Below are 13,123 nucleotides of genomic sequence, written 5' to 3' on the forward strand. Positions count from 1 at the left end.
ATTTTCTTCAGTCTCCTCCCCTTCCCTGTTCAAACTAATTCCGTATGCCCCTCTACCAGTCAGGATGGGCTAACATGTGCTGTGGTACAAAACAACCCCAAACCATGCACACAATACAAACATTTACACAGAAATGAGGCCTTCACTGGTGCACTTTGATAGCACCCATAGGATAATCTAACCCTAAACTCCACATATATATCTTTTACAAGGTATTCAGATACTAAAAATATGATAAAATGCCAAGGAGGACCTTACAATTCCCAAAAAGGGCAGTTAACTTTATTTTGGCCTAATGGTTACTAAATTCATATTTGTTGCAGGGTCACATGAGGACTTAAAAAAATTTAGATGCCAGGGCCTGGTCCACAGATATTTTGATTCAGTAGATTTGATGTGGGGTTCAAGACTCTACATTTTTAACAAGCTCCCCAGGTACTTCTGAAAATTTTCCAGGTTTGAAAATTGCCCCTGTAGTTCAGGGGTCAGCAAACTACAGCCCTCAAGCCAAATATGCCCTGCCATCTGTTTTTGTAAACCAAGTGGAATTGGAATGCAGACATGCCCATTCATTGATGTCTGTGTATGGCTTTTTTCATGCTATAATGGCAGAGTTGAGTAATTGAGACAGGGATCAAATGGCCCACAGAGAGTTACATATTTACTATCCGGTCCTTTACAGAAAAAAACTTTGCCAAACTATGCTCTTGTCTGTTTCAGGACTAATTTCCAGACAAGTGTTATTGTGATGGGAACTAAGTAAGGCAATGTAGATGATCACTACTGATAACAACACTTGGACTAAATTCTTTAAAATGGTATCTTCAAAAAAATAAATAAAAAATAAAATGTTATCTTCATATGAGGATTCTTTTTTATATATACAAATTACCAGCCAAATTAATGTTTCCTGAGTTATACTGCCCCCTAATGGTAGAAATGTTAAATCACAGATGCTTAATCAGATTAGATGCTGACCATTGTTTACTAATTCTTGAAATCCGAGTCATACATATAGACTTTGTAGCAAGGGACTTCAGGAATCAGAATTCCTGATTCTGATTATGAATGGCATAATGGAGCAGGACTAAATGGCCTGGGAGAACATTGGCAGTTTTAATGAGAATTAGAATCCCTTCCTTCTGTAAAGTTGCTTGCTCTCCAAGCACTATTATCCCATGCAGCATTTCCAATCAGATTTTTGGGGGGATATAGTGATGACTTGTGATGCCATGTCTATTTCTAAAAGTGAAGCACAATACTAACAATATGGTCAAAATCGCATGTGCATTCGCTAAGATGAACTGAGATTAAAGGAAAGAAACCTTCAACAGGAAGCTAGATGTATGCAAACATATGCCAAGACGGTTACCAAGGTGGATTGCACACATGTTGGAAATAATGAGACAGCAGAGGATGAAGCCATTGGTATTCCCTCTTGACTGCTGATTAAAATCCTCTGAGGAGCTTTTAAAAAATAATGATGGCCAGATCCCCACCTCTGGAGATTTTGATCTAATTGTTCTGGGGAGAGACCCAGGCAGCAGTATTTTTTTTTTTAAGTTCTCCAAGTGATGGTGATGTGCAACCAACATTAAAAACATTGTTCTATAGTAGCTTCTCAAATTTTAAGGTATATACAAATCACCTGAAGATTTTCTTACTCTGCATGTGATTCAGTACATCTGTGACGGTACCAGAGCCTCTGACTCCTAACAAGCTGTAAGGTGATGCTGATGCTCCTGTCCGTAGATCACACTTTGAGTAGCAAGGAATTAGGTCATCCCTAGCCACAATTTTTATGCAATTTCACTGGTTCTGAGAGCTTAAACTACATAAGTGTCACGTGGGAGCTAATGAAACCTGCAAATTTGCAAGCTCCAGTCTCAGAAATTAAAATTCAGTGGATCTTAATTTTTAACAGGTGTCCCAAATGATTCTGAGATTCATAGTCTGAGAACCAAATACACAGTCACCACCACAAATGCTATTTATTCTACAAATCACATTTTTAAAAAGGTGGTAGCATTAATTTTACAAGCTACTTTCACCAAATGCGGGGAAATCTTTCTCCCAGATGTGAGAAGAAATTACCTCAAATTCAGTGGCTTAAACTAACAACAATTTTATTATATCTCATGATTTTGTTGGATTAGGAATTTGGGTAGAGATCATCTGAGTGATTCTTCTGTTCTCCCCGTGGTGTTAACTAAAGTCACGTAGTAGTATCCAACTAGCAAATAGTCTGGTCCAGAGAGTCCAAGATGGTTTCACTTCCCATGATTGTTGCCTGGAATGTCCACACATAACCTTTCCAGTCTGGCAGTCCCATGTGAGGTAGTAGGTTTCCTTACATAGTGGCTGAAGTCTCCCAGACAGACTGTTCCACGACACAGGAAGTGGAAGCTGCCATTCTCGCAAGTCCCAGACTCAGAAACTCGCACAGTGTCATATCTGCCGTAGTCTACTGGTTAAAGCAGTCACAGAGCCCAACCAGATTCAAGGGGAGGAGTCATAAACAGGCGGGAGTCATGGTTGTGCAACCCATGAAGAACCCCAAGTGCTCAACACAAAAGGGCTCTGTGCTTGTGGTTTAATGCTCTGTTGCCATCTTGAGATTCTTTACAATTTCTGAACAAAGGGCAACACGTTTTCATTTTACACTGGGTCCCACAAATTATATAGCCTGTCCTCATAAACTTCACTTTACAATAAAAGGAATAATTAAAAAATTTGTAGCCATCTTTCATTAGTCATAAGCTGTTTGCCGGAGACTTTATTCCTCACCATACATCTATATTCAAAGTTATACTTTCTTAAATTATTTTTAAAATTTTTTTAATGTTTATATATTTTGGAGAGGGAGAGAGAGCGAGCAGGGGGAGGGGAGGAGAGAGAAGGGACACAGAATCCAAAGTAGGCTCTAGGCTCCCTGACATGGGCTTCAAACTCATGAACAGTGAGATCATGACCTCAGACAAAGTCGGATGCTTAACCGACTGAGCCACCCAGGCACCCCCAAAGTTATCCTTTCAAAATTCAAACTGAGGTATGTAGGTTAAATTCAGCATAAAGAAGAAAAACAAATTATGATGTTGAAAATTAGACTTAACATTAGACTAAATTCTGTGATGTTTTACAATTAAGAAATATGTTGAAAACCAACCACGCTATTATGCTGAGTACCTGCTAGTACTCTAGATCTGATCACCTCTGGGCTCACCCAGTTAGGTGGCTTAGGCATTAACCAACAGTTATCCAAGGTCAGTATGCATGCAGTATACACAGTGTCCTTGATGAGAAAAGCAGCTAGTAATTACTATATGGGGAAAGGAAAAGTCTCCATGATCTCAGCAAACTTGGATTTGTGTTTTGGGGCATCTGCCGAAACTATTTAAAGGTTATCAAGGAAGGCAGAGACAACTCGCATGCTTTTTGAGAACTCAGCCACATTTAACATCTCTTTGGGTCATCAGTCATTTGTGCTACATTATGTTTCCAGCAGGAGCTCAATAAGGGTTGCTGGGATGAATCTAAGCAACAAATGGCATACCAACAAAAACAAAAACAACTACTGAAAGACCAAGATTGATAGACACAATGAATGAAGAACAAGGTCAGGAAAAGTTAAGTGTAGTACTTTGCACATGGGGGGCAAGGATTACGGAGTTGAAACTACTGATATGATCAACTCAAAAGGTATAATTATCCAGGGCAAGTTTCTGAGGGAAAGAAGGTAGATCTTGAAAGAGATGGAACTTGGCAGACAGTACTGAAAGGAAACAGAAACCTTATTGGCTTGAGGAGAAGAAAATTAGCCCGACTAGGATAGAGTAACGTAGGTAGAGGGATGTTACTGGATAGATGAGAAGTGAAGAAAGGAGAGACTCATTGCTTCAGGCACTCAGAACAGGATGCAGAATCTGAATTCACTCCACAAGCTGTGGGAAGTTTACTGCAGTTTGTTTGTTACTGGTTTAAAGGGGATGGGTGATGGCTTTTTATTTTATATGCAAGAATAATAATGGAAGTCTTCAACTGAGCTACATTCCAAAGAAGGTGCAAGATTAAGATGCAGAATTTTTCAGAGGAGGTGGTCAGAAACCTAGTGAATGATCCTTAAAGCACGGATCCACACTGAGGGTACAAGGATTGGAAATTAGAGATCAGAAGGGACTTTAAAAGGGAGAGAGTTCCTGAGGTACTGGGATGGTAGTAATGATTCCCTTAATCTCAGGAGACAACCTGAAGACTTAATATGTGTCTCCTGGAGTTTGAAGAACCGTAATGGCCGGTGTCTGATTCCCTCCTGATGAAAATCTAAAGGGTAAGAGAAAGGATGACTAGCTACTTTGGTGGAGAATTGGCTTGCACTCCCAGAGTTCTTCAGGGAAAAGATTGTGTTTCCTCCACTGGAAGTGATACCTGCAGAGAGCCCTCAACTATGAGTCTCCATGGGGATTGCTTTGGCTGGAGAGAGCTTGCTGATGACTGGCTGGTATGAGGGTATAAAGTCCCAGCCCTGCACCCCAATTTAGGACCACTCTACAGGGCCATTCCAGCATCAGAACTCTCTGAGGACTGACTGAGGCCTCCACTGAGATGCAGCAAAGCTCAACTTCTGCTACTGCGCAAACGTGCTTCTTTCCCTTACTTTCCATAGGTGTTGATCCCAAGGACACTCCCTAATAAACATCTTGCATGGCTGTCTCCATCTCAGAGTCAGCTTCCCAGGAAACCTGACCTGTAACACCTGTGGATCAAATGTGGGCCTCTGGGTCAAGTGAACCAGTGGATTATCTTGGATCTGAACAAACATCAGCAGAGAGGATGTTTAATGTATCACTGGATTCCAGCTGGGGAAAGAGTGAGCAACAGCTTGAATAGAGCCACACCAGCCTGGGTCAAGGTTTTTAATTATGAGGGGGAGAGGGGTCTTTGAAAAACCTAACAAAAGTACCCGTGAGGAAAAAAGGCCAACTTTTAACAGTTTACCAAGTCCAAAGAGTACCAACATACAGTTCACAGGAGCGTCAGTCAAATACTTTCTTGTCCTCTCTCCCAGGCCTCCCAACCTGGAGAGGTTAGAAGACCGAGTTAGCAGGCGCAGGGGCAAGAACCCAAGATAGGGTAAAAGACGTCAATCCTACCCCTTCCCTGACTTTATTTAAAACAGTTCCCCCATCTTCTGAAAATTTTCATATCACCTAAGCCCACCCTTGCCCCAAATACCGTAATACTCTTATCTTTCCCTTTATTTGGTGATATGCCCCACAGCTCCTTTGATGTGCAGTCTCTAAAATCCGTACAAAAAGTCAAAAAACCTCACCTTGTCTAAAGATTGTCCCTGGTGGTCTCAGGCTGCAAGGCTAAAAGCTTTTTCTTGTGTGGTACTATGTCTTGCTGGCCATTCCAACTACTTGCATACCGTGAAACACAGAGTGACAGGTACACAGCAGGCGCTCAGTACGTTTCTCAGATTTCCCAACTGCCTCTGGAGAGGAGCGCGAGTCTCCCACGGCGGCAGAACAGGAACAGCAGCCGCTAAGGTAGAGCAACCCGGGACCCTGCCAGCTGTGAGGCACGCCCTCGTCAGGGGGCCTGGGACCGAGAAGACCCTGCTAAGAGGAGCCATGCACGCGCTGGTCCGTAGCCCCCGACTTAGAACAGTATAGGTCCGGCACGCGCGGCCGTCCATCTTTCTTTCTGCCCCGCCCCGCCCTCCTGCCACGCCCCATCCATCCCGCCCCGCCCCGCCCGCCTTGGGCTCTGCCCCGCCCCGTCCTGCTGCTCCTCCCCACCCGTATCACACCGCCCGCCCCGCACGCCTTGCGCTCCGCCCCTCCCCGTCCTGCTGCCACGCCCCATCCCGTTCGCCCCGCCCCTTCGCCCTGCCCTGCCCCTTCTTGCTGCCCCGCCCCGTCTCTTTCGCCGCGTCCCGCCCCCTTCTGGTACCCCGCTGGCTGGTAGGGGCGGCCTCAGGCGTAATGGGGACCGCCTCGTCGCTTGTGAGCCCCGCTGGCGGGGAAGTGATAGAGGACACGTATGGGGCGGGCGGCGGCGAGGCCTGCGAGATCCCGGTGGAGGTGAAGCCCAAGGCCCGCCTGCTGCGCAGCTCGTTCCGCCGCGGCGCTGCAGCAGCGGCGGCAGGGGCCGGGCCCGGGTCGCTGCCCCGTGGAGCGGGCGGCGGCGGGCTGCTGGGAGCTAGCTTCAAGTCTACCGGCTCGTCCGTGCCGGAGCTGGAGTACGCGGCGGCCGAGTACGAGCGGCTGAAGAAGGAATACGAGATCTTCCGGGTCAGCAAGAATCAGGAGTTGTTGTCTATGGGCCGCCGCGAGGCCAAGCTGGACACGGAGAACAAGCGGCTGCGGGCGGAGCTGCAGGTAACACCCGGCCCGCGTGCGCGGCGGGGGCAGTCGGGACGTCCCCCCACCCCCACCCCGTCCCGCCCCGCCCGCGCCCTGCCAGGCTGGGCTTTGGACGCCTAACTCCGTCCTTCGTCCATCCTGCCCCCTCTCTAAACCAAGTAGTTTTGAAAGTTGGCTAGGAACCGCTCTGCATTTTAATTTGAGAGACACATTCTCCTGGGGTCTAAACTGATTTCCTTAACTACTCCGCCCCTTTTCTATTTCTGGTTCATTCATTCAGACACCTTGAAACAATTAGCCTGAAAGCGTCCTGAAGCAGCAAATGCCAATCTGCAGGGGGCTCCAGGGAAGTAGGTTAACCCAGGGCTCACAGACACACAAAAGATTTTGGTGACATCTGTTGAAGCCAACTCATCAAATTCCCTAGGAGTTTTTAACTGCACTCCCCGCCCCCTTAAATATATCTCTCAGTTTCTTCGTGTGGAGCTCTTGAGTTTTAATGATCTTGAAGTGAATTTTTTTGGAAACCTGATTTTCACCATCCTAACTGCTTTGAAAACATTCCCTAGGTGTAGTCAAATGCTCTTAATGCACTTGACTAATTTACTCAGAAAAACAATTATTGCGTGGTCTCCCTCTAGGAGATGTGTTTTGACTCATTAAAATGGTATGTAAAGCAAGAGGTTGCTTTTCTGTGAGCAAAGTTGTCAGACTCTGTGTCATCTGTTTTAGGCCTCTCTGAGGGTTGTGGTTTTACTTTTTTTTTTTTTTTTTTAACTGTGGAAGAGACTTCTAGACAGCCCAAGTGTTTCTGGGCTCATCACAGTAGGAATTGAATAAATACCTCACACTGATTTTTCTGAGAAGAGCCTTCTTCAGGGGCACCTGGGTGGCTCAGTTGGGTAAGCGGCCAACTTTGGCTCAGGTCATGTTCTCAAGGTTCATGAGTTCCAGCCTGGCATCCAGCTCTATGCTGACAGTTCAGAGCCTGGAGCCTGTTTTCAGATTCTGTGTCTACCTCTGCCTCTCTCTCTTCCTCACCGCCCCCAAACATAAACAAACATTAAAAAAAAAAAATCCTCCTTCCCTCTAGACTAGGCACCTTTCCTAGTAGCTGTTGTAAAATTAGACTGTTATCTGGGAAGAATTACTTACCAGTCTATCTGTTGACTGCCCAGTTTTCCTACTGGGCAGTCTTAATGCGCTTGCATTGTATAAAACGGACTTAACGCATTTCAGATACCTGATTTCATGCATATCGAAGCTATTGTCTAATGGACGCTGCACATTGGAAATGGCTGTGATATGGGGGGTAGAAAAGAAGGCTGGACCAACCAGGGCAGAGTGCAGTAAGGGCTGACAAAAGCCAGTCTCAGGTTCCTCCTGTTACTTTATGTAGTAGTTCCGAAAGTTGAGTAGAATCCACTATGCATTCTTGAGGTCTAAACTGATTCCTTAACTAACCCACCCATTTTTTTATGCAGCCTTTTTGATTCCTTTCTCATATATCTAGGCATTAAAAAGAAAACCTCTTCCATATTTATTTAACCCATTCAGTCATACACTTACTGGGGGCCTTCAATGTGACAGGCACCAAGAGGGCTCTGGGGATAGCAAAATGAGAAAGACATGGAGCCAGGAAGTGCATGGTCACACAGAATTAATTATTCTTCAAGTTAAGACTTACAAACTATATACTTTTTTTCAATTTTTTTTAACGTTTTATTTATTTTTGAGACAGAGAGAGACAGAGCATGAACGGGGGAGGGGCAGAGAGAGAGGGAGACAGAATCGGAAGCAGGCTCCAGGCTCTAAGCCATCAGCCCAGAGCCCGATGCAGGGCTCGAACTCACAGACTGCGAGATCGTGACCTGAGCTGAGGTCGGACGCCCAACCGACTGAGCCACCCAGGCGCCCCATATACTTTTTGTTCTTTTACAGATGGGAAAACTGTGCCATAGGGAAAATTAAGAGTTTGACACAGTATTTCAATTTCAATTCACAGTACTAATTTCCATTAAAAGCTTAACATTGAAGTGTCTTCATTTATTATAGTTAAGCATGTTTGCATTTTTTTTCATGATTCATTATGTGTTTGAATAAAATGGCAATATGTAGTCCTTGATAACTGGTAAAATAGTAAGTAGATTGGTACAGTTCTAAGGTATGCATGTAATATATATGTAAGATATTGAAAAATTTGAGAGGAATATTATTTTTGTTAGAAATAACAAGGTCAGTTATTTCAGGCGCTTCAAAAAACGTATCAGAAGATACTTCGGGAAAAGGAAAGTGCTTTAGAAGCAAAATACCAAGCAATGGAGAGAGCAGCAACATTTGAACATGACAGAGATAAAGTGAAAAGGCAATTCAAGGTAAATGCCTTATGTTTTTACCTGCAGAGTGATGCAGAATAACAACATATTTTAAAAGTTTCTATAATGCTGCATGAACAAGTAGATGTAGTCCTGAAGGTTCTAAGAACTAGAGTAGAGCACTTTTTACATTTTTGAGATGGACCTAGTAAACGTGAGATCATTTCAAGGAAAAAATAAAGTGAGCACTGCAATAAGGATTTGGGGAAAAAGTCTTTCCATATGGGGGTAACGCATTTGGAAATATTTGGGGATGTTTTGTATGGCAGGGCATTACTGGCATCTAGTGGGAGGGAGACAAATTTGCTAAACGTCAGCAGTGCACAAAACAGCCCCACGGCATAGACAGGCCTCCTGCCCAAATTCCAGTGGGTTCCAGTTACAAAACAGTAGAGTTACTTTAGTTATTCATCCTACAGGTCAGGACCGAACTGAATATTGGTTTCATGAGTGAAAGATTTTTTGGTTAAGAGTTGATGACACAACCTTTTGATTATGGGAGAGGTTTCAAAATTAACATCTGTCTTTTAAAGATTTTTAGGGAGACCAAGGAGAATGAAATTCAGGACTTACTGAGGGCTAAGCGAGAGTTGGAAAGTAAACTTCAGAGGCTCCAGGCTCAGGGAATCCAAGTATTTGATCCTGGAGAGTCTGATTCAGATGACAACTGTACAGATGTTACTGGTAAATTTACTTCCTATTTATAATATTTTAAGTTTTTCACTATAGGTGTAATGATATTGTAGAGCCAACGTTGAATCCTTTTAGTTGTGAGTGGTTGCTGTTATAAATAGAATTGCACTTTCTGCCTCTTTCTCAGGTGTTATGACAGCAATTTTCCATGAAGTCCATGACATTGTTAAGAGCCATGTTTTCTTCTGACTTGCATTGCCAACCTCACCCCATAGATTTTCTCTCTCTGGTCTCAGCTCCTTCAGGTCTCACCATGATATCTCCATTTTGGCTGGGGGAAGAGGGAAGGGAATTCATTCCTCTCCTTGAAAGCACAATCTGAAAGGGGCCCCTGGGTGGCTCAGTTGGTTAAGCGTCCAATTCCTGATTTGGGCCCAGTCTTGATCTCCTGGTTTGTGGGTTCGAGCCCTGCATCTAGCAGCAGTGCTGGTAGTATGGAGCCTGCTTGGGATTCTCTCTCAAAGTAAAGAAATAAACTTAAAAAAGGAAGGAGGGAAGGAAGGAAGGAAGGAAGGAAGGAAGGAAGGAAGGAAGGAAGGAAGAGAAAGAAAGGAAGGAAGGAAGGAAGGAAGGAAGGAAAAGAAAGGAAGGAAGGAAGGAAGGAAAGGAAGGAAGGAAGGAAGGAAGGAAGGAAGGAAGGAAGGAAGGAAGGAAGGAAGGGAAAGAAAGGAAGGAAGGAAGGAAAAGAAAGGAAGGAAGGAAGGAAAGGAAGGAAGGAAGGAAGGAAGGAAGAAAGAAGAAGCACAATCTGATACCGCATTGGCCAGCACTACACTCAGGAAGACTGGAGAGTGTAATCATTAGTAGGAGAGTCATGTATCCATGTAAAGTTGGAAATTCTGTTACTAAAGGAAGAAGGGGAGAATGGATATTGGAGGATAGTTGGTAGTCTCTGTTACATTATTTTTCCACATAATGATAAATTCTTTGCAACCATCCATTAGAATATCTGCATGATATTCCACTAAATGGTTTCCAGGACAGTCCCGTAAGCTATTCAAAAAGTTTATATTCTATAATTAAACATATAAAATATGTTTTTCTAGAAATAAAGCTTGGAGCCATAGAAGGCAAGGGTCTACCATGTTCTAAGAAAATAATAATAAACTGTGACTGATACTGAAAAATGAAAAATATTCTATTGATAAATGCAGTAGAAAAATGTAGTCACTCTCTCATTTACAGGAACCTGCATTTTAGTCTTACAAACTGATTTGGGAGTGAAATATGGCAACTTGACAATTCCCTCTTAGTTTACATTTTAGAACCATTGGAATCTGACCAGCATTCTGGGATTTTTATTACTAACTTTTGAAGGGGAAAAAAATGAAGTGATTCTTAATGGCTTTGAGTGACTAAGAGGATCCTCTTGTTGACCCCACATTAGTCTTAGTGGTTATTTCAGTGTTGACATGTTTTAAAATGTGCAGTGTTTCAAAACTATTATATCGTAATTACCTTGGCAAGTTAATAAGAACAAGTTAGTATTTCCTCCTAGGTCTTTCTTCATATTTTGATTTGAACATAAAGAAAGGATACTGAGGGAACATCATTCATTTCACATTCAAAGACCTACAAATAATGATCTCATTTTTGCCAGATATTGAGTCCAAATACTAGTGTATGCATATTTAGTCAAAGATGCTGTGTTCATAAGCACCAACTGATTCAGACATTAATTTTATTTCTCTGGAAGTTTAAAGAGGGGGCACTCTTTACATCCTTAGCTTACATCCTAATGAATTACCAATGATAATTACAGGTGTGCTAGTAATAGTCTTCCTTTTAAATTCTTTCCTTCAAATTTTACACTGATGCCTTAACTATATGGTTAGAAATCTTGTTTAGAATTTTTGTATGGGGATATTTTTAACTTCTCACAGTTGTTACAGTTCCTTTGGTTACTATATCATTTATTTCTTTTCATCTTTCTCTCTTTAGTCCCCTCTTTGAGTTTGAGATGACAACCAGAATTATGCTAACCAGCACCTTAGAAGTTGCCAAAAGTTGGTGACAAAGTACTTTCAAAATCATTAAAGATTGAATATTTGGATATTTGTTGTATGTAATATTATAGTTGTTGTTTTTTTTATTTAGAAATCCTATGTAGTACATGTGATAAGTTTTTGAACATTCACTAATTTGGTTTTTACAAGATAAAATCTCTTGCATTTATAGCTGCTGGAACCCAGTGTGAATACTGGACTGGAGGAGCTTTGGGAAGTGAACCTTCCATAGGGAGTATGATCCAGCTTCAGCAATCCTTCAGGGGTCCTGAGTTTGCCCATAGTTCTATAGATGTGGAAGGACCCTTTGCAAATGTCAACAGAGGTAACACAAGCCATTTGCCAATTACTTTGGCTGATGGTAATGACTGTTCCTATGCTGTAATCTTGTGTGCTGGGAAAACAACCATCAACCAGGCATGAGATTTTTATTCTGGGTGTCTTCCACTGTCAAACCAGCATGTACTTACCGGTGCTGTCACTGAGCAGGGCTAAGTAAGTTCTGTAATTCACATCAGGATCAGATGGTGTTCCCTGGCCAGACTGACAAATCAGGTTCTAAAAACTTCGCTTCTGGTCTGAATTCTCAGGGGTTTCAGTTGATCATTGAGAGTGTAATATAGGTTAACTGAGAAACAGTAGTTTTTAGTCTTTCCCTCTGTGTTTTTGATGCTTTTAAGGGTTAGAGAAGGCTGCAGAATAGAGTACAAAGTTATGCAATGTAGTATCCTTAGTCAGAAGAATATTTTCATTATTTTTATATAATTTGGTGTCCAAAACAGCTCTGAGATCTGTTCAGAATTTCAATGCCAGTGCAGATCTGAGATGTTATAAGTAGCTCTATTTTTTTTCTTAAACTATAAGATTATCAGCAAAATGAAAAGTTTAATTATGCCTTTTGAATTAGCCAAATATGTCTTAAAATGTTCTTTTTCACTAAATAGCATTTCATTTTATGCCATTCTTAAAGTTTCTTTTTGACTTAATATACCTCAAGAATAATAAGTAGGTAAAAGTATAGGCCAGCCTGCAAATGTAGGCCCTCCTACAGTTGCAAACTAATTAAACAGCTCAAGTAACATAGGTTCATGATATTGACTGGAACCACTGGTACCTCAGCAAGGACCCTGGGTGACATTGATTACTTTATGCCCAAGGATAGAATTAGAGGTTAAAGAACTGTTTGCCTTCTAATAATATATTATTCCAGAAGGTGTGTCATTATTAACGAGTAAGATCAGATTGCATTCTATGTTGCCGGTTGTGTTTTTGCAGACTTTTAAAAGACTTTTAAACATGTTGTCAAATGTTTTTTGATGATTTTTTTTCATGAACTCATGATAAATTTTATTTTTAGATGACTGGGATGTTGCTGTAGCTAGTTTATTACAAGTTACTCCATTGTTTTCACATTCTCTGTGGAGTAACACTGTCAGATGTTACCTCATTTATACAGATGAAACCCAGCCTGAAGTGGATCTTTTCCTTAAGGTGAGGATATTTATAAATTCTTTATTCACTGATTTAAAATACAAGTTAATATTGTGTCCTATTTATGACACTACTACATCTAAACCAAGTAGTTTACTACCTATCAGATTATATGTCTTAGAGAGCAAGAAGAATTTGGGCTTTTTTTAAGAGAAAGTCTTGCTCAGTTTTATCAGTGTATTCAAATAAA

At 42.0% G+C, this 13,123-nt stretch overlaps 1 protein-coding gene across 2 annotated transcripts in view; it reads left to right on the plus strand.

The window, feature by feature from the left end:
• The first annotated feature begins 5,899 nt into the window (after positions 1-5,899).
• The window catches only part of NPHP3 (nephrocystin 3), a 43,858-nt gene continuing 36,634 nt past the window's right edge, over positions 5,900-13,123 (plus strand). Inside the window, exons 1-5 of one of the 2 annotated variants that reach the window (XM_023260558.2) lie at positions 5,900-6,383; positions 8,618-8,743; positions 9,277-9,427; positions 11,615-11,767; positions 12,800-12,933. In XM_023260558.2, coding sequence (XP_023116326.1) covers positions 5,988-6,383; positions 8,618-8,743; positions 9,277-9,427; positions 11,615-11,767; positions 12,800-12,933 — 960 coding nt within the window. In that variant the 5' untranslated portion in view covers positions 5,900-5,987. The remainder of the gene's footprint in view (positions 6,384-8,617; positions 8,744-9,276; positions 9,428-11,614; positions 11,768-12,799; positions 12,934-13,123) is intronic. The other variant, XM_023260557.2, reaches the window with a different exon arrangement.

This window comes from Felis catus, chromosome C2, assembly GCF_018350175.1.
Source record: "Felis catus isolate Fca126 chromosome C2, F.catus_Fca126_mat1.0, whole genome shotgun sequence".
Taxonomy (NCBI): Eukaryota; Metazoa; Chordata; class Mammalia; order Carnivora; family Felidae; genus Felis; species Felis catus.